The sequence below is a fragment of the Oryctolagus cuniculus genome, chromosome 15, assembly GCF_964237555.1.
Source record: "Oryctolagus cuniculus chromosome 15, mOryCun1.1, whole genome shotgun sequence".
NCBI classification, from domain to species: Eukaryota; Metazoa; Chordata; class Mammalia; order Lagomorpha; family Leporidae; genus Oryctolagus; species Oryctolagus cuniculus.
The window spans coordinates 80,301,252-80,322,960 of NC_091446.1; the positions used below are offsets into that span (position 1 = coordinate 80,301,252).

Consider the following 21,709-nt stretch of genomic DNA (forward strand, 5'->3'; position numbering starts at 1 on the left):
AGGCTCACAGCCAGCATGGCAGGCCTGGTGGTCAGGAGACCACTCTGGAGTCTGATAAGCCTGAGTTCTGTCTACGTCTGCAAGCTCGAGACTCCCTGAGCCAGTCAATTAACCTCTCTGGACCTCAACTTCTTCTGAACAATGGAGACAAGAGTAGTGCCAAAGGACCAAATTAGAGCCATCTGAAGACCTTAATTAGATTTAGGCACCACTCCATCACATAAAGTGGAAGCTCTCTGATGGGCTGAGCAGAAGAGGTTGGTTTTATGGGCTGGGAAAGGCTGAAGACAGCAAACAGAAAAGAACAAAAAGACTGATCATTTCCAAGTTACTTTCTTTGTAGAAAAGGCAAGAGCGCAACGCCAGCAAGAAAACAATGGTTAGTTAACACCAGACTATTTCAGGCTACCTCTCTGGTCTAAGGATTCAAGCAGAGGGAACTTCACTACTGTACCAAAGAAACCTGGTCCATTTGGATGCTCCCTAACTCTCATTTCTTGGCAGGCCAAGCAACTTCCTTTCAGCCTGAGAACATGGAACTTTAGCAGGGATGACTACATGTTGATTTTTGGCCTCGTCTGTTGTGGCCTAGTGCTGGAGACTGGTCAAAAACAACGGCCTCCAGTGACTTTGACACAGCGGCGGCCACAGAGGGCTGCAGCGAGGGTGACGAGAGCCACTCCCCATCTAGGAGCACTTTGCCCAGCCTCTGAACACTGAGGGTTTGGGTCAACGATGGTGGCTTGGAATTTCCCCCTCAGGAGTATAAAACACAGCACAGAAACTGGGGGCAGGAGGTCAGGGGGTCTGCAACGAGAAAGCCATGAGTTAGCGTCCTTTAGTCACTACTTACTCAGAGCTCTGACTTTGGACCACCATTTGCTCCTGTTGATCCTAACTTCCGAATCCGTTCAGTGAGGATATTAATATAGACTCACACACTTATGGGGAAGAGGTGGTGCTTTGATAAATATCAGCTTTTTATTCAATCTTCCACTTAACAATAAAAAACTCAATAGTCAAAACACTCTAATATAACCCAAGCATACATACTTTTGCCAGTTCTGCTACCTGTAAAATTGGACCAAATTGTATCTAAAAAACTCAAATTAATAAAAACTTACTCAAAGTTCTACTTATCTTCACATTTATAATCCAACCTATTCAGGGCCAGCGCTGTGGCACAGTGGGTAAAGCTGCTACCTGCAGTGCCAGCATCCCTTGTGGGCACCTGTTCAAGTCCCAGATGCTCCACTTCTGTTCCAGTGCTCTGCTGTGGCCTGGGAAAGCAGTAGAAGATGGCCCAAGTCCTTGAGCCTCTGCACTCATGTGGGAGACCTATAAGAAGCTCCTGGCTCCTGGCTCCAGATCAGCACAGCTCCAGACATTGCAGTCAACTGGGGAGTGAACCAGCAGGTGGAAGACCTCCCTCTCTTTGCCTCTCCTTCTCTATGTAACTCTGACTTTCAAATAAATAAGTAAATCTTTAAAAAATAATAATCCAAACTACTGCCTACCACCTCGAAGTGAGGGTTGTCTTAAATGTTTATTTTTTTAGAAGCAATTAGAAAGTTTAGTGCTTTCTAAAACTTCCCTGCCTCTAGATCCATGATCATTGTTTAAGTGTGGGGCAGGGGGTGGTTGTTAAAAGGAGGGAGAGAGAACTCTGTCAAAAAAAAAAAAAAAAGAGGGAGAGAAAAACACACACCCTCAAACAGAACCTAATATCTCCTCAAAGAGGAGTTCTATAAACAACATATACCATACTTATACTATGGTTTGCATGAATACAATTCCGAAGTTCAAACATCATGGAACCAAAATTGAGCAATTAACCACAAAGCAAGCTAATTTATTATCATATGGTTTAACCAAAAAATTTCCAAAGATCTCTAACCACCTGTGACCCACACACACCATAATTTGAAGTTGAAAACCTGAGTATCGGTTGATTGAAGCACCCTCATTTTGTAAATGAAGCCACAAAGGCCCACACAGCTTAACTGACCGTTCTAAAGGGCCAGAGCTGCCACGGGTAACATTGGGGCTTTGAACTAAGGCTCCCAATGTCTAGTCCCAGGTTCTGTACCCAAGACCGGTGTGGTCTTCCTGTACTGTATTAATAAATTTTCAGTTGCCAACACTCCATCTTAAAATGAACGTTCTAATGGAGTAACTTCCCTGAAGATCCTCAGTCCACATTCACACTCCTCAATAACTCACAAAGTATCAGAACCTTCTGCCTTGGATAACTCTAACAAGGGCCACTGAGCACCATGATAGGCTCAGAGAAAAGAACCATTGCCATTTACCAGTGCCAAGTGGTTAGGACAGGTGCAGGAGCCCACGATCCAGTATCGGCACTGTGGAATGAAGGCTTGGACTAGGTCATCTGTAGCTCCACCTTCCAGCTCTCACACTCTTTGTTGTCTGTTCCTTCCCCACCAGCACCCCCCCCACCAAGATCTCCAATCTGTACTTCTTTTCCTGGCATCCAACTTACTGGTAAAAGGCCAAGTTGGTCAGAATCAATGTAGGACTTAGTAAACTCGAAATACTAACTGTCAATTTGGTTTTCTTTCATGCAACAACCTACACTAGGCAGTTTGTACAAATCTTCAGTAAAAGGAATTGTAAATTGGGGCCAGCATTGTGGCAAAGCAGTTAAAGCACAGCCAGCTGCTCCACTTCTGAGCCAGCTCCCTGCCAATGTGCCTGGGAAAGCCATCTGGAGGATGGTCCAAGTGCTTGGGCCCCTGCACCAGCATACAAGACCCGGTAGCAGCTCTGGGCTTGGGCCCAGATCAGGCCACTGTGGCCATATGGGAGTGAACCAGTGGATGGAATATCTCTCTCCCCCTCTCTGTAGCTCTGTCTTTCAAATAAAATAAAATAAATCTTCATTAAAAACATTACAAATGAAAAAAAAAACAAGAAATTGCACTTTCTTGAGACCTTTTTATTGCCCCCTTCTGCAATAATCATGTTGGGATGTAAGCAAAACTTCATGGGTCCCCACCAGTTATCACCCAGGCCCTATGTAAAGGTGGTGACTACCAGGGCAGAAATGTGAGTAGCGTCAAGCTTTAGAATTTGTTGGGTTAAACTGAAGAGCGCCTGAGAAAACTGCCCATCCAAGAGCCCCAATACAGGCTGACAAGGTATGGGACCAAGTTTCCCAGTCTAAGACAGGCACGCTGGAGACAGAACCATCTGTGAAGCCAACGTCACACTGGGGGTGCATGGTCTGCCAAAGCAGTTCAATCTGTTTCTGATGTGAATCCAACCCCTGTTCCAAGGCCAGGATCGCTGTTTTGATCTGACTGGTGGCTTGGTTTTGGGTAAACAGGGGAGTGGCCGTTAGCTGAGTGACGTTGTTCACCAGTCAGCTGTTTGAACACTTTGGACGAGGGAAACGATGGCGACAGCCGCACCAGCTACCGCAGCGACAATGGGTATAACAGAGCGATGATCAGTCGAAGGGTCCTCTTAGTCCGCTCTACCAGCTGCCTGACTGCATCCTTGAAGGGCTGGTCCCAGGGTCCAGTCCAGTTACTGTGTGCCCGGACAGAAAGCCAAATCACTGGGCCCATCCTGGAACCCAGCCTGGTCACCGGCAGCCTGAGTTTAACGTCAGGGGCTGCACAGATCAGCACCACCAGCAGCAGGCCCATTGGACTAGGGGTCAGGGACAGGCGTTGTGCTTGGTCCACCAGACCCTTGAGGTCCTCCATGTCACCCGATGTTGGGAGGAGGCAGGCCTCTTCCTTGTCTCTTCATGGGCGGCTTGTTTAGGGAAAGGTGCTGAGGTTGGCTGTTAGAGGGTCAGCCTTTCGAGACTGGGGTCCAGGGTTTGACATTTCGGGCCGGTATACACACAGGCTGAGGAGCGATCCCTGGAAAGACTCAAGTGAAACCTCTTCCCATTGTTATAAGGGCATAGGGTAAATAGCTAATGTCAACCCAGATTCCAACCCCCTGGAACCACTCCCAAGGCACACTTAGCTGCTCCCTAAGGGCCATCTTGCACACCCTGCCTGCCCTGTGGTGCCTCCTCACACCAGCTTCCCAGGGTCGCGTTACCACGTTGGGATTCTGAGTGTGTTTGTAGCCAGATGCCTGAGGGGGCTCCACACTCACTGACAACTGCTTCCACTTTTCCCAGCCAAGTGGAAGATCGTAAAAGGAACTTTAAAACAATTAATTCATGTATTTGAAAGGCAGAGTTACGGAGAGAGAGAGAGAGAGAGAGAGAGAGAGAGAGAGAGAGAGAGGTCTGCCACCTGCGGGTTCACTACCCAAATGGCTTCAATGGCTAAGGCTGGGCCAGGCTGAAGCCAGGAGCCTGGAGCTTCTGGGTCTCCCTAGTAGGTGCAGGGGCCCAAGGACTTGGATCATCTTCTACTGCTTCCCCAGGACATAGCAGAGAGCTGGATAGGAAGTGGAGCCTCTGGGACTCGAACCGGCGCACCACAATAATGGCCCCCAAAAGGGGTTTTATGGGTCCCACTCAAGGGCGGCTCCTACAAGGGGCAAGGCAGCCCGAGTAGAAAGTGGCGGAGGCACCGGCAGGGATACAGAAGGGGAGCTGTGGAGAGGGGCTCAGTAGGGGAATGTTCCAGAGGCCCACGGCTGTGCCCGTGATGCAGGCGCGGAGTTGTAGGGAGGCTTGGACATAACCGAAGTCACTATCTAGAGTGGACAAAGACGCCGAGGGGCCCGGCTGCACTGCTCAGCACGTCCACGCGGCCTGTTTGCACAGATGGGGCCGGGCCAGAGGGGAGAGAATGTTCTTTATCAGCTGCCCACACGCTGTGAGGCCGATGGCCAGTGGCTTGTTGATGACCTGTCACGTACACCCAGCCAGTGCCCCTTCACCGCCTGGCCCAGCTGAACAGAAGTTGACAGTGCGTTGTTAAGTCACTGTTTTCAGTGGTCTGCGAGGGGAGCTGGCTGCCCCAGGCCACGCCCTTCAGCCCTCACTCCCCAGGCTGTGCCCCTCAGCCCCAGCTGCTCCTAGGCCACACCCCTTCAGCCCTGGCTGCCCCAGGCCAGGTCCTCAGCCCAGGCTCCCCCAGGCCACAACCCATCAGCCCTGGCTCCCTCAGGCCACGCCCTCTCAGCCTTGGCCTCTTCAACCCTGTGCTGCACCAGGTCTTGGACACTTCTCCCGGCTGCCTTGCTCTGACCTGTTCTATCCTCAGGCAACCACTGCAGCCTGTGGGGAGCCACAGCAGAGAGAGAGGCCCCTCACCCATGAAGGGGAAGGGAGGAAAAACACAAACACCCCCAAACAGGGAAAGGATCCATCTCATCACAAAGATGGATAGACTGTGTTCATTGCCCAGCAGAGAGCAGGCTGCAGGCAGAAACCACAGGGGTGCCCCGGCGCTGGGACAGGGGACGCTGCGTGCGGGCACATGGGCATAACCTTTATTCCACTTTTCTTCTCTTCAGTTCACATGCTTTAAAATGCGCAATCAATGCATACACAGCCGAGTGATTGCTCCACACATGCTTTACTGATAAGCAGGGCTGTACATCGGGCTGTCCGGGCCCGCGGGAGGACCTGGGCCCACTAGCTCTTCACAGGATCCACGAGCTGACTGGACATTCCTTGTCCGGGTTCTCCAGCTCCACCACGGAGTAGCTGCAAGTGTCCTTGTGGAAGATCGTCTTGCACTTTGTGGTATCAAAACCTCCGGGGATGGCAGCACTGTCATCGAGAAAAACCAAGCCCTGTTAGGAAAAGACTCCCCCATGCTACCCCCACCCCAGCCCAGCCAGGGCCACACTGCAGTGGATCCTCTCCTCCCACCTTGCAACCGCCATCATCAATGGGATGGCACCCTTTGCTGTCAGCCCCACAGCGTGGCCCCCGGGGCACCTGCACCTGCCCATTCTGCAGTCATACAAACCATCCCTGCCATCCATCGCACAGTCCGTCTGGCCTGCCCAGCATGGCCAGGAGTTCTGATAGCCCCAGAGGCAGGCCTGGGCTGCTCTGGGGCCAGGCAGGTGGCTCCAGCCTGGCTGTCCCTGGTGTTCCTGTTCAGGAAGTGGTCAGGTTGTCCCAAGCTTGGCAGGAAGGAAGTTAGAAGAGGAGCCATCTCAACCCACAGGAGCAAAGAAAGAGAGCCACTCCAGGCTGGGGTCATGGGGCCCAGGAAGGAGTTGAAGACTGGGGACCATCTCCCTCAGAATATTCACCCCCACATTCAGTGGGGCAAATAATTTGGGGGCCCATTGGTCCCTTGAAGCTCATGCGTAAACCCTAAATTTAAACTGTCTCTGCCCAAAAGGTGCATACACACAGCCGCTCCCCACCACCCTCTGTGACAAAAGATGACCCTCACTTTCCTTTCAACTGGCCACCAACAAAGCCAGGGTCTTTCTTCTATCTCAACTGCCTGACTCCTCCCAAGACACCTGAGGATGGCGCTCCCTCTGGGCCAGTGGTGTCAGGGCACTCGCACACCAATCTCCTGCTGGCTCATGCTGCACGCGAGTGGAAGCAAATGCTCGAGACTTGACTTCAGCGCTGGGGTTCAGCACTGAATCTGTTTGAAGACTAACGAATGACTAGCTTGAATGTTTGCAAGAGTTTTGATGAGGTGCGTGAGTGTTAATGCTAGACTATTGAGTGGAAAACCCAGACTACACAATTGCAACCTAGAGTTTGGTATCTGTCATGTAAAAAACAAAAAGTGTAGAAAGGAGTTGGGGGGCTGGCGCTGTGACATAGCAGGTAAAGCCACCACCTGCAGGGCCGGCATCCCATATGGGTGCCGGTTTGAGTCCTGGATGCTCTACTTCTTCTTCTTCTTCTTCTTTTTTTTTTTTTTCTTGACAGGCAGAGTGGACAGTGAGAGAGAGAGACAGAAAGGTCTTCCTTTTCTGTTGGTTCACCCTGCAATGCCACTGCGGCCGGTGCGCTGTGGCTGGCGCACCATGCTGATCTGAAGCCAGGCGGCCTCGATGCTTGCTTCTGATCCAGCTCTCTGCTGTGGCCTTGGAAAGTAGTAGAAGATGCCAAGTCCTTGGGCCCCTGCACCCACGTGAGAGACCTGGAGGAAGCTCCTGGCTCCGGATCAGCACAGCTCTGGCTGTTGTGGACATCTGGGGAGTGAACCAGTGGATGGTTGGCCTCTCTCTCTCTCTCTTTCTCCTCTCCCTCCTCTCTCTCCATCTCTATAACTCTGCCTTTCAGATAAATAAATATTTAAAACAAAACAAAAAAAGGAGTTAGAAGGAAATCAGGATAAGATACTAATTGTTGTGTGTGATTATAAATATATTTTATTCCTATACTTTCCAATAGTGCTGTAATTACTATGTTTTATACTGAAAACTTGGGAAATTATTACTGAAACTTTTAATGTTAAAAATGGTTGTTTGGGCACCAGTGTTGTGGTGTAGAGGGTTAAACCACTACCTGTGATGCCAGTATCCCATGTGGGCACCAGTTCAAAGTCCTGGCTGCTCCACTTCCAATCCAGCTTCCTTCTAATGCACTTGGGAAAGCAGTGGAAGATGGCCCGAGAGCTGAAAGAAGCTCCTGGCTCCTGGCTTTGGTCTGGCCCAGCCTGGCTGCTGTGGCCATTTGGGGAGTGAACCACTGGATGGAAGATCTCTCTTGCTCTCTCTCTCCCTTTCTCTCTGTAACTGCCTTTCAAATACATAAATAACTTTTTTAAAAGAATGCTTACTGATAAAATTGAATCCAACAATATTTTAAGTTAAAAAATATGGTTGCTTACAGGATGGAATGTGAATGTCGTGACCACTGTGGAAAACAGATGGGCAGTTTCTCAAAGAGTTAAAAAGAAAATACACACTATGAGACCCAGCCACTCCACCCCAGGTATATGCCCCCAAAGAACTGACAGCAGGGACTCAACCATACTGTAGAGTAGCACACACTATAGCCAAGAGGTGCAGATAACCCACAGGTCCGTCAGCACAGAAACAGAAGTAAAATAGGTTATTCCTATAACACAAAATATTTTTCAGGCTCCAAAAGGAAGGGATTACTGAAAGAGGCTGCAACACGGATGAACTCTGCAAACGTGCTGCTGAGTGAAATACACAGAGTGCACAAAGATAAACGTTGTGAAATTCCATTTCCAAGAAAGATCTACACTAGGCACATCCACAGAGACAGTAGATTAGTTGTTCTCAGGGACTGGGGGAGGAGGAGGGGGAGGTAGGACTCCATACATGGGGAGTTTAGGTTTGGAGTCCCTGGAAAGTTCTAGAAATGGCGGTGATGGGTGCCTCTGGCTGTGCATGAACTTCACCGCCCTGAATTGTACACTTTGAAGCAGTGAAACTGGTAAATGTTTGGTCATATAGATTTTTACCACAATACAAAACATTAAAAAGGAAAGTGGTTGTTGTTCAAGAGATATTCTTATTTTTTTAAAAGTCTGTTGGTTTTCATCTACTTGAAAGGCAGAGCAACACAGAGAGAGAGGTTCCATCTGCTGATTCACTGCCCCAGATGCCCCCACAGCCAGATCTGGGCCAGGCCAAAGCCAGGGGCCTGGAACTCCATTTGGGTCTCTCACATGGGAGTCAGGACCCCAAGCACTTGCTCTGTTATCTGCTCTCTCCCAAGTGTACTGGAACTAGAGCAGCCAGGACTGGAAACAACACTCCAGTATGAAATGTGGGTGTCCCAAGTAGCAGTTTAACCTGCTGCATCTCAATGCTGGCCCCTAGGTGAGATTTTTTTTTTACAAGTTTTTAGTAGAAATTAAATTGTGTAATTCTGTTGTCTGTGTGCAGGTACAAGTTGCAGGGCAAAGGGCATATTACTGGATGCATATTTTCATTTAAATCTGACCCAATTCTGTAGCTGAAACAGCTAAAGAGAGAATGAGAAGGGAAAACTGGAACATTAGGGGTGTCTCAGCGCTGGGGGCTGGATGACCTTGGGCCTTTGCCTCCACAGCTCACTCCTTCACTGCGGTCAGAGAGCAGGGGCTGGGAGGTGGGGAGGCCAGGAGATCTCCCACCCCCTGATGGGGGCAGCCTCTGCCTGGGCCTCCAGCCCCAGGCTCCACTGCTACTGCCACTTGGAAATCTACCTGTGTCTCAAGTAAGGTGCAAGGATCCAGGAAATTCTCCCAAAGAAAGTTTAATCAAAATCTGTATTTTGCTCTGGTCAGGAGAGGGAGAGAGAGGAGTTCATGAGAAAAACGAACTTGGTAAGCAATGGAGCAATTCCAGGGAAGGGGTTGATTCTGAGCAGCAGAGAGAAGTGAGCATACTTCCTGTGGACAGGCAACATAGCAGCAGAGAGGGAGAGGGTACCCTCACCCCAACCACGTGCTAGTTGCCATTCCAGGCTCAGGGCGCTCAGAACTGACACAGAGAAGGCCTGACGTGTTTGCTGAGCAAATGGATTTTTATCTTTTGAGAGGCAGAGATATGGGGGAAGGGAGCGATTCCACCTGCTGGTTCACTTCCCAAATGCATGCAACAAGCCAGAGCTGAGTAAGCTCACTGAGACTCCTGCATCGAGGCTCCTCCCACCTCACTGCCTGGGGCAGCCCTGGTTGCTTTCTACTTGGGGTCCATGGGAACCTTAGAAGAGGGTCCCATGGATGGGACGTGATGATACAGCACTGATGGGATGGGGATGCCACCACAGAGGTGCCCTCGGTGGGAGTAAGGCACAGTTCACCAGCCCTTAACCCAGCCAGGCACACCAGGGTCCTGCTGACCCTCGACACAAGGGCGAATTCAAGGTTCTGGGCCACAACATCAAGATTCAAATGGAACACACAGTGCCCCAGCCAGTAGATGCCTGGGAGCCTGCTCTGGGCGGGCAGCCAGCTGGAGGCCCGGTTCCATATGCCTTTTGTTCCAGTACGTACTTAGCATTGGCACCTGCTTCACAAATGTGAGTGGCACTTGCCAGCCACGCGAACTTCAATGAGATTCAAGTGTTCTGGTTTGGGTCAGAAGATCACTCCCCTACTCCCTGGAGTTGTCATCAGATTCTTGGAAGCCCTGGTTAAAATGCAGGTTCCTGGGCTGGTGCTGCAGCATAGTAGCCTAAACCTCTGCCTGTGGCGCCAGCATCCCATATGGACGTCAGTTCAAGTCCCTGCTGCTCCACTTCTGATCCAGCTCCCTGCTAATATGCCTGGGAAAGCAAAAGAAGGTGGCACTTGGACCCCTGCACCCATGTGGGAGACCTGGAAGAAGCTCCTGGCTCCTGGTTTCAGATCTGCCCAATCCTGGCCATTGTGGCCATCTGGGGAGTGAACCAGCGGATGGAAAACCTTTCATTCTGTCTCTCCTTCTCTCTGTCTGTAACTCCACCTCTCAAATAAATAAATAAAAATATTTTTTAGAAAATTCAGGTTCCATGGCTCTGGGGTAGGGCCCAGGAATCTGCATTTCACCTGGCCTCCCAGAGGACTCTGTGACCAGCAAGCGTGGGAAAGCTGCTTTACACACGTGCTCCCGTCAAGGCCACTTACGTGCTTGTGAAACACCATAGGCCAGAGCTGATGTGGATGGCAGATGGATTAGGGCAGGGGGCTAGGAGTAGGGTGGCTGGTGTGGACAGACCTGTGGGTATTTTGTGTTGTCTCCTCCCCAATCTAGACTTTGGTGTCCACAGCACCCCAGCAGAACACATTTGCATGACCTTTGAGCTGACGTGGGTAGAACTCCCAGCAGCACAACATAGGGTTGACAGCACAAGGTACACACACTGCGCCCTCATTCCTTACACCTCACATCCAGCACCGCCTGCTCCTCCTAGTGGCCAAGGCCAAGGCTGCACCGATGGCTGGGCCAGCTTCTCCAATAACATCGACCACTGCATAGGCTTTCCTGTCTCCAAGAACCCCTCTGGATACAGAGATTTAAGGCTAATGATACTGTGGCCAGCGCTGTGCTGCAGCAGGGAGAAGTGACACCTGCATATGGGCATCTGGTTCAAGTTCCGGCTGTTCCTCTTCCCATCCAGCTCTCTGCTAATGGCCTAGGAAAGCAGCAGAAGATGACCTGAGTGCTTGGGAGACCCAGATGAAGTTCCAGACACCTGGTTTTGGCCTGGCCCAGCCCTTGATATTGTAATCATTTGGGGAGTGAACCAAGGGATGATTCTCTCTCTTTCTCTCTCTCTTCCCTCCTTTCTGTAACTCTGCCTCTCAAATAAATAAATATGATAATATAAATTATGTATTATGTATTTTATATTTTAATAAATATTTTTAAAAATATTTATTTATTTGAGAGGCAGAGTTACAGGGAGAGACAGAGAGATCTTCCATCCATTGGTTCACTCCCCAAATGGCCGCAAGGGCTGGAGCTGGGCCAATCCAAAGCTAGGAACCAGGAGCTTCATTCAGGTCTCTCATGTGCGTGCAGGGGTCCAAGCACGTGGGTCATCCTCCACTACTTTCCCTGGCCATTAGCAGGAAGCTGGAACAGAAGTGTAATAGCTGGGACTTGAACTGGCGCCCATATGGAATGCCAGCATGGCAGGTGGAGACTTAACCTCCTACACCACAGTGTCAGCCCCAATAAATAAATCTTTTAAACAAAGAATAAGGAAACTGGGGTGGGCATTTGGGGGCTTAGAGGCTAAGCTGCTGGCTGAGTGGCCGCATCGCACATTTGAGTAGTGGGTTGAAGGCAGCTCTGCTCTCAATTCCAGCTTCCCGAGAATGGACACCCTGGGAGACAGCAGCGGTGGCTCAAGTGGCTGAGCCTTGCCACCAACAAGGATTGGTTCCCACTCCCAGCATCTGTTGGCCTAATCCCAGACGTAGCAGAAATCTGGGAAGTGAGCCAGCAGGCGGCAGCTCGCTCTACCTGTCTCTCAAATAAATAAAACAGATACTTTTTAAAGAGAAGGCGTTGACCAAGTTCCAAAAGCAACATAAAGGAAATAAAACTGAAGCAGCCAAGTGTACACCAGCAGACGAATGGCTAAGCAAAATGTGCAGAATGAAGTGTTAGTCCACCTTCAAATAGGAAGGAAATTCTGATACCGGCCACAACATGGGTGAATTCGGAGGACACCACACTCTGTGAAGAAGCCAGTCTCAAGAGGACAAACACATGCATGATTCCACTTACATGTGGAGCCTGGAACAGTCAAATTCATAGAGACAGATGGTGTTTGCCAAGCCCCAAGGGCAGTGTTTTTTTTTAAATTTAAGATTTATTTTATTTATTTGAAAGACAGAGTTACAGAGAGGTAGAGAGAGAGAGAAAGATCTTCCATCCACTGGTTCACTCCCCAGATGGCCGGCCACAACCACCGGAGTTGCGCCAATCTGAAGCCAGGAGCCAGGATCCTCCTCCAGGTCTCCCACACGGGTGCAGGGCCCCTAGGACTTGGGCCATCTTCTACTGCTCTCCCAGGCCATAGCAGAGAGCTGGATTGCAAGAGGAGCAGCCCGAACTAGAACTTGCGCCTATATGGGATGCCAGCGCTTCAGGTCAGGGTGTTAACCCGCTGCAGCACAGCACCAGCCCCTGCGAGGGCAGTGTTGACTGGGTGCAGAATCCCAGTTCTTCAGGATGAAGGGCATGGTGGGGGGGTGGCAGCCACAATGAATTTATTTAACGCCACTGAAGTGTATACTTACAAATGGCTGAAACGGTACGTTTAATGTGCTACGTATTCCACCACAAGCCAAAGAAGGAAGAGAGGAGTGGGCATTCAGCCTAGTGGTTAAGATACCCCTGGGATTGCCTGCATTCCATGTTGGAGTCCCTGGGTTGGGGTCCCAGTTCAAGATTTCAGCTTCTTGCTAATACACACTCCGGGAAACAGCAAGTGAGAGCTCAAGTCCTTGGGTCCCCGCCACCCACATGGGAGTCTGGCAGACCTGGATTCAGTTCCTGGCTCCCTGACCCAGTCTTGGCAGGAAGGCATTTAGGGAGTGAACTGACACATGGGAGATCTCTCTCTCTGTCTCTCTCTCTCTGTTTCTCTCTCTCTCTGTGTGTGTGTGTGTGTGTGTGTAATTACATAAAGAATAAAAGAAATAGGACTGAAAATGACTTCCATCCCTCAACCCCCACCACCACATCAAGAGTGAATGTGAACTGTGGCCACTGGGTGACAAGGATGAGTCCATGTGAGGTCAGTCAGTAACCAATGCACCGCTGGTGGAAGACACTGCTAACAGGGAGACAGTGCATGTATGGGGGCAGAGGTGTATGAGAAATCGCTCTAGCTCTGCTCAATTTTGCTGGGAATCTAAGAGGCTCTTTAAAAATGCCTATAAAAAAGCCTATTTAAAACAAACAAGGATGCCCCAAAATAACACGGTTTTCAAAGAAGGAGCAGTGCTGTTCCTCTCTCCGTCACTACCCGCGTGACTCACGTGTTGCAGCAATGAATTCCAGTCTCATCACAACTACATGTGTAACAGTTCTCAGTCTTCCACTCCACGTTCAGCTTGTGTGTGACTCCATCAAGGTCCCTGCATTCTAAGACAACACAAGCGACGTCATCAGGAGCATTGGCGGGAGCAGGGCACATGAGGACAGGAAGGCCAGCCCCCTGCCGTGTGACCATGGTGTCCGGGAAAGGTGCTGCCATGCAGAACCTGCCGTTGGTGACGTTTTGTCACAAAGCTTGAATCCCTGCAGGTTTTATTTCCGGACAGACATTTGGAGATATAAAGCCCTCCTCTTTAATCAGACAGCTAGGACAAGCATGGGGCTCTGTGGGACCAAGTTCTCTCCTGCTGGCTTCTCTCTGCAGAAATACCTCAGCACAGCACCTCCCTATGTTTTGCATCGGCGGTCCCTAACCCTGGGTGAACATGTGACACATACTGGGCACTTCAAAGCCACCTACAGGGACCTGTGAGAAGCCGGCATCCCACATGGGTGCCACTTTGAGTCCCAGCTGCTCTACTTCCTACCCAGTGCCCTCCTAATGTGCTTGGGGAAGCAGTGGAAGATGGCTCAGTTAGTTGGGCCCCTGGCACTCAACATGGGGAAACTCAGAGAAGTAAAGCAGTGGGTGGAACATCTCTCTCTCCCCACTCTCATACTTTCTCTCTGTCCCTTCCTCTCTTTCTGTAACTCTGCCTTTAAAATACATAAGATAATTTTTTTAAAATTGAACACTTGTAGGTGGGCATTTGGGCTATCTCAGGAGTGGACCAGTCAGGGTTTGGAAGCTCATTGTCTCCGTCTCTTTCTCTCCCTGTTCCATTTCCTATCAAATAAACAAAATAGATAATGGAAAATTTGAAATAAAAAAATTTACATCTGGGACCCACCCCAGAGCAAGGAAATCAGAGTCTCTGGGTGTGAAGCCCAGGCCACCACATGTTTAAGAAACTCCCCGGGGCTGGCGCTGTGGTGCAGCGGGTTAATGCCCTGGCCTGAAGCGCCGGTATCCCATATGGGCACAGTCTGAGTCCCAGCTGCTCCCCTTCCAATCCAGCTCTCTGCTGTGGCCAGGGAAAGCAGTGGAAGATGACCCAAGTCCCTGGGCCCCTGCACCCACGTGGGAGACCTGGAAGAAGCTCCTGGCTCCTGACTTTGGATCAGCCCAACTCCAGCCAGTTTAGCCATTGGGGAAGTGAACCAGCAGATGGAAGATTCTCTCTCTCTCTCTCTCTCTCTCTCTCTCTCTCTCTCTCTGCCTTTCCTCTCTGTGTAACTCTTTCAAATAAAATAAATAAATCTTAAAAAAAAAACCAAACTCCCCAAGAATTCAAATGTTTAACCAAGTGTACAATCCTCTGCTTTGCATCCATGTGGTCCCAGTGTCCTGGAAGGACCAGTTGCAACATCACCTGGGGTGGCATGAGACATGCAGACTCCCACATCTGCCTGCAGAGCCACTGACCCAGGGTTGTGCCCCACTTCATAGTCAAATAAGGAGCTTTTATTCTATTTTATTTTTGAGCAACATATGGTGCTCCCATCTGCTGATTCACTCCCTAAATGCCCACAGCAACCTTGGTGTGGCCCAGGGCCAAAGCTGGGAGCCCAGAACTCCATCCAGGTCTCCCACATGAGCTGCAAGGACCCAATGAATTGAGCCGTCATCTGCTGCCTCCCAGGACGCACAACAGCAGGAAGCTAGAATTGGTAGCAGAGCTGGGACTTGAACCCAGGCACTTTAGTATGGGATACAGGGTCCCAAGCCACAGTGTAACTATTAAGCCAAATGCTCACCCCATCAAGGAGCTTTTAATGTGCAGCTCACACCCCAGTGATTCTCATTTGCCTACCTGGTTTTAGATTGGATGGGACTTGAGTGCTGGTAAGTTTCAAAAGAAGAAAAAAGTCAACTCTCACCTAGCTAGGGTTAAGTTGGAATCCTTTTGACACCATCTCTATATTTGCCCTGACCTTCTTTCTTATGCAGATTCAAAGGTGTTCAGCACCAGTGCACAGGTCACATCTCCCAGGCTGCAGTGACATAATCAACGCTGGAGAATGGGGACTCACCATCAGGGGGATCCTCCGGGTTCTTGTCGTAGAGTTCGACATAGCACTGCGTGTTGCACAACACCAAGAGGCTGGCAAAGACCACAAGGCTGCCCAGCAGAGTGTTCTGTAACATGAAGAGGAGTGAAGACGGAGCATGAATGAACCCAGAGGGTTGGGTCCTGGCAGGTGTGCAAAGATGGAGCTGCCACCCTCATGGAGCAAGACCTGTGCAAGTGCAGAGCATGAGCCAAAGAAAGACTGAGTTGTGAGTTCAAGGTCCTGGAGCTATGATGCCCATGTGCTACTTATCACAGAGCGGTCGGGGAAGCCTTTCTGGGTAGGGTCGTTTTTAGCAAGAATCTGCAAGAGAGAAGGGGTGGAAGAGTTTCAGGAAGAGATAAAGGGGAAGAGACTCTGGCTGGGGCTTTCTGGGGCTAGCTGGGTCAGCTGGGGGTCCCAGAGGAAAGACAGGTGCAAGCAAAGCTGTGAGCATGAGGATCAGATGATTTTTTTCATTTTCTAGATGACAAAGGCATCGCTGCCGACCATATGAACAGACCAACCGATCTAGGCTGAAATCAAGGACAAGGAGAAGGATCAGGTTACGCTTGTCATCTTTCCTAGATAAACTGCACAAACTAACTTTAAAATGATAATCCCCAGGAATCTTCTAAAAACAAAGATGGGGTGAGAGTACTTAAGAATATTTATTTGAAAGGCAGAGTGACAGAGAGAGAGAGAGAGAGAGGGAGAGACCTTCCATCTGCTGGTTCACTCCTCACACGGCCCCAACAGCAGGGGCTGGGCCAGGCTGAAGCCAGGAGCCAGGAACTCCACCTGGGTCTCCCATATAGGTGGCAGGAGCCCAAGTACCTGAGACACCTTCCACTGCCTTCCCAGGAGCGTTAGCAGGAAGCTGGGTCAGAAGCAGAGCAGCCTGGACCCGAGCCAGCACTGGACACGGGACACTGGCCTGGTAATCCACAGTTGAATCCTCTTGTGCCACAACTCCCACCTTGTACTTTCTCTTTTTGCACTGAAGTTATGTGTTTTAAAGGCTTTATATGTAATGTTCACAAATAAAAAACTTGAAGTGCTTTTCTGTAATTGAAAAATGCAAAGAATTAAAAAATAAGGTTTTCAATATTTGAAAAAAGTACAGATTGACAAAAATGTGTGTAGTCTGTCATGAGAACTACACCAACAAATACAAACAGGATACATGACAGAATTATCCTGCAATAACTTAGGTTACAAAGTACATTAACTAAAATGCACAAACTTCTGTGTGTTCTAAACTACAGGGTTTTTTCTTCTTCTTCTTTTTTTTTTTTTTTTTTTTTTTTTTTTTGTTGTTGTTGTTTCTGCAGAATCCTTAAAACCTGTGACACTTAAAAGTTGTTAGCCTGTGGCTGGCTCTGTGGCATAGCAGGTAAAGCCACCGCCTGCAGTGCTGGCATCCCATATGGGGGCCAATTTGAGTGCCAGCTGCCCCACTTCCAATCCAGCTCTCTGCTACGGCCTGAGAAAGCAGTAGAAGATGGCCCAAGTCCTTGAGCCCAACTTGGGCCCCTGCACCCACGTGGGAGACCTGGAAGAAGCTCCTGGCTTCAGATTGGCCTAGCTCCAGCTGTTGCAGCCATCTGGGAAGTGAACAAGCAGATGGAAGACCTCTCTCTCTCTCTCTCTCTCTCTCTCTCTCTCTCTCCCCATCTGCCTCTCTGTAACTCTGCCTTTCAAATAAATAAATAAATCTTAAAAAATAATAAAAATAAAAAATAAAATAAATTAAAAAGAATAGAAGTGCAAATATACATAACCAAATAGAGAACTCAGAAAGTACTCATAAATCTGTATGAAAGTTTGTTATAAAATAAGCATGGTCTTTGAGGAGAGTAATGATTCATTAAGTGGTTTTAGAACAAGTGAGGCACTGTGTGGGGAAGAAACAAGTTTCTTACTTTAGTTGCCACAATGTAAGAAGCTTGAAAAGGATTCAAGGCTCAAATGTTTACAAGATAATAAAATAACCACAGAAAATATTGGCAAATATTTATCATATGCAGTATGAAAAAAATAGATTTGAGTATGTAAAAAATTGCAAAAATATAAATAAAATTAAAAAGATATCAGATTTGGAAAATAGTATCATTACAGGAAGACTGTCATCTCATAGAAAAAGAAAAACATTTTAGTATAAAAATGGCATTTTGGGGCCAGCGCTGTGGCGTAGTGGGCTAAGCTCCGCCTGCAGTGCCAGCATCGCATATGGGCACCAGTCTGAGTCCCAGCTGCTCCTCTTATGATCCAGCTCTCTGCTGTGGCCTGGGAAAGAGTGGAGGATGGCCCAAATCTTTGGGCCCCTGCACCCACGTGAGAGACCTGGAAGAAGTTCCTGGCTCCTGGCTTCAGATCTGCCCAGTTCCAGCAGTTGCAGCCATTTGTGGGGTGAACCGGTGGATGGAATACCTCTCTCTCTGTCTCTCTCTCTCACTGGATGGAATACCTCTCTCTCTGTCTCTCTCTCTCACTGTAACTCCACATCTCAAATAAATACATACATCTTTTTTTTTTTTTTAAAAAAGGCGTTTCACACCCATGCATAGACACAATGAAACATGATGAGCAAGCACGAGAAAAAGTTCAACTTACTGAAAACAAAACAAATGTAAAATGTGTATAAAATAGAACCATAATGGTATGGCGAGAATAACCATTTAATTTATAACACCCGGAGGGAAACAGACGCATGGGTGAGATGTGAGAGGCACAAGGGCCAGTCGGCTGGAACAGTGGTTAGGGCACGCAATTTGAGAGCGTGCATCAAACTCCTTAACACGGTTTACAATGCCAATCTTCACTTCTTCACTTCCCAGACTTGATCTTCAGAAAAGACTCCTCCCCATAGCAGTGGGAAATGGAAAAACACCACTCGCCCAAGAACAGAGCTGGTTCAGAACCAGGGATGATTCAGAAAAGCACCTGGCAAGTGGGCGGGGCTGGTGGTGGCAGGACCTGGGGCACTCAGGGAGATGAAGACTTTGCAGGATGTGACTCCTGGGGGTGCTGGAGATGCACGAGACTGAATGACAGTGACCCACGCGAGATCACCTTACTAAGAGGGTGCATTACCCAGGTGACAGTGTCTCAGAAACAGCCCGCTCCCCGGCCCCACCCAAAAGTTAGTTTGTCTTGCGTGCATGCTATGCTTTGAATGCCGTCACCCAAACTCCTGTAACAATTCAACCCAGATGGGAAGGCACTAACAGGTAGGACCCCCCCCCCCGAGGTGATTAGGTCATGTGGGCGGAGCATTCATGAGTTCACGGACTAAGGGATCTGGGGGCTGGCACTGTGGTGCAGTAAGTTAAGGTGTTATTTGGGACATCCTCTATCAGAGTGCTGGTTCGAATCCCAGCTGCTCCACTTTTGATCCACCTCCCTGCTAATGTGCCTGGGTTCCTGCCACCCACATAGGTAGACCTAGATGAAGCTCCAGGCTCCTGGCTTTGCCTGGCCCAGCCTTGCCTGCTGCAGATATTTGGAGAGTGAGCCAATGGATGGAAGAGCTCTTTCTGTCTCTCCACTTCTCTCTGTCACTCTGCCTTTCAAATTAATAAGATAGGAGCTGGTGTTGTGGGGCAGGGGGTTAAGCCTCCACCTGCAATATTGGCATCACATAGGGTCATGGTTTGAGTCCTGGCTGCTCCACTTCCAATCCATCTCCCTGCTAATGTGCTTGGGAAAGCAGCAGAGGGTGGCCCTTCAAGTAGTTGGGCACCTGCCACTCAATGGGAGAGCCGGATGAAGTTCCAGACTTCTGGCTTCAGCCTGGCCCAGTCCCTTTGGGGAGTGAAACAGCAGATGAAAGATTCTCTCTCTCTCTTCTTCTCCCTCTCTCTGTAGACCTTGACCTTTAAAATAAGTAAATAAATGTTAAAAAACAAAAACCCTGTTCTCACTGCAGACCAATTACATCCGAGTGTCTGGGAGCTCCTGTCAGTATTTTTCAAGGTTTCCCAGGCGATCCTGCTGCAGAGAGCAACCCCTGGCTTTGCACTCAGCTCCCCTATAGGCTTGTAGTCTCTTCCAGTCCCCAGGCTCAGTTTATCTATAAAATGGTGCAATGATTGGTCCGGCATTGCATTCCATCTCACCAGCCACTCAAATAGGCCCCAAGAATCAGAGACACCAGAGACCTCACTGAACCCCAGAGTTTCTAGAGCAACTCAGATCTTAGGGAACTCGTTAGGATTTCCCAGAGTCCCCACACCCTTTTTCTACTCTACACGTTGAATTGCCAAGTCACATGGCAATAGATTCCTAACTAGGTCCACTCACCATTAAATGCACCCCGTGAGCTCCAGTACAAGTAGAAGTGAAATAAGGAAGACACTTCCCCCCTCCTTTCTGGTCTCTATGTACCCACTCAGTTACCTACCATTGTGGTGAGCAGGGTTCCTTACAGACAGGTGCATCCAGGACAAGTCAGGCCACACTTTTATATAGGAAGGGACAATTACACACACACACACACACACACACACACCCGCCACCCCGCCACCAGCACCACGCAACATCATTCAAGAAAGTAACACGCCAAGAACACCTCAAGTGTTTGCAGAGGGCTGCGATCAGCTGAGTTACGATGATTCATAAAGCAAGCCTCCACCCCAAATAAGTGTTTACCTTTGTCCCCACCCCAACTGCATTTCCCCTTGACCTGAAAGGGTGGGGGAGGAGAGCACTGCCCTTCACAGAGCCGTCACTCTGAGCTGGGCATGTGACACCTTCTTACTTGATTTTATGAACAAAGAAATGGAAGTCCAGAAATGCCAGCCCCGAGAGCCAGGTCATGAAGCTGGGTTTTGTGAAGGAGTAAGAACAGCCCAAGGAATCAACGCCGTCCCCCACCCTGGCCCACCAGGCCTGCAGCTATGGTCCAGTTGGCACTGCCTTTAGAGTGTGGCAGGAGAGAGCAGCAGTGTTCCAGGGCCGGGAGCACAGCTTCCCCTTGACAAGCCATGTGGCTCTGTCCACTTGGCCTTGACCTTTCTAAAGTTCAAGTTTCTAAAGTTTTTTTTTTTTAATTTTTGTACAGGCAGAGTGGACAGTAAGAGAGAGAGACAAAGGTCTTCCTTTTCTGTTGGTTCACCCCTCAATGGCCCCTGCAGCCGGTGTGCTGCGGCCAGCGCACCATGCTGATCCGGAGCCAGGAGTCAGGTGCTTCTCCTGGTCTCCATGCGGGTGCACGGCCCAAGCACTTGGGCCATCCTCCACTGCACTCCCTGGCCACAGCAGAGAGCTTGACTGAAAGAGGAGCAACCGGGACAGATTCTGGCGCCCCGACCGGGACTAGAACCCGAGGTGCTGGTGCCACAGGTGGAGGATTAGCCTATTGAGCCGTGGCACCAGCCTAGTCCATTTGAACTTTCTAAAGCTCTTGCTGAGTCTTCTTTTAAAAAAAATTATTATTTTTAATTTATTTTAAAAGCAGAGTTACAGAGAGGAGAAAGAGATTTTCCATGTGCTGGTTCACTCCCCTAAATGACCACACAATCAGGACTGAGCCAGGTCAAAGCCAGGGGCCTAGAACTCCATCTGTCCCTCCCATGTGGGTGGAAGGGGCCCAGCCCTTTCCAGGTGCATTAGCAGGGAGCTGGATCAGGAGTGGAGAAGCTGGGATTTGAACCAGTGCCCCTATGTGATGCTGGCATCACAGGCAGCAGCTTTGATGCTGAGCCACAATGCTGGCCCAGAGTCTTCAGTCTTGGCTCCCTGCTGTGTCATCCCAGCCTTCTTTCGCGCTGCTCAAGAATGATCTCCTTTGAAGAATCCCTGCTCACCCTCATGATGGCCTTTCAGGAGTGGCGACGGGCAGAACCACCTGGTGTATTAGCTATGTATTGCTCAGGCTGCCGGGACAGAATAGAATGGACTAGGCGGCTTGCACCACAGTCATTTATTTGCTCATGGTTTTGGGGACTGGGAATCAATCCAGAGTCAGGCAGTGAGGCAGATGCGGGTCTGTTCTTGGTCTGCAGAGGCTCGCCCTCTTGCTGTCTCTTCCCATGGTACCCATTCCCTCTTCCTATAGCAACCCTGGTCCTATCCAATTAGGGCCCACCCTGACTATCTCGTCGCTCCTTAATCACCTGCTTAGAGGCAGCCATATGTCCAATGCAATCATATTCTGAGGTCCTGAGGGCTACTTTTCAATCCATGGATTTTGGGTGGACACAGTGGAGGCCATGATACCATGTGATCC

The 21,709-nt window shown here is 49.5% G+C and overlaps 1 protein-coding gene across 1 annotated transcript; it reads right to left on the reverse strand.

The window, feature by feature from the left end:
- Positions 1–5,500: 5,500 nt before the first annotated feature.
- LOC108176310 (beta-microseminoprotein) lies at positions 5,501–20,525 on the reverse strand. Its single transcript, XM_070058090.1, has 4 exons — positions 19,883–20,525; positions 15,460–15,565; positions 13,368–13,473; positions 5,501–5,716 (listed from the first exon to the last, which is right to left on the reverse strand). The coding sequence occupies exons 1-4, from the start codon at positions 19,883–19,885 to the stop codon at positions 5,587–5,589; spliced, it is 345 nt and encodes a 114-aa protein (XP_069914191.1). The 5' UTR covers positions 19,886–20,525; the 3' UTR covers positions 5,501–5,586.
- Between the last annotated feature and the right edge of the window lie 1,184 nt (positions 20,526–21,709).

Bases quoted from the DNA above. Each gene is read 5' to 3' on its own strand.
- LOC108176310 (XM_070058090.1), bottom strand. The intron at 13,474-15,459 runs GTGAGTCCCCAT...GTGTTGTCTTAG, and splicing joins CCCGGAGGATCCCCCTGATG to AATGCAGGGACCTTGATGGA. The intron at 5,717-13,367 runs GTGAGTCACGCG...TCTCGATGACAG, and splicing joins GGAATTCATTGCTGCAACAC to TGCTGCCATCCCCGGAGGTT.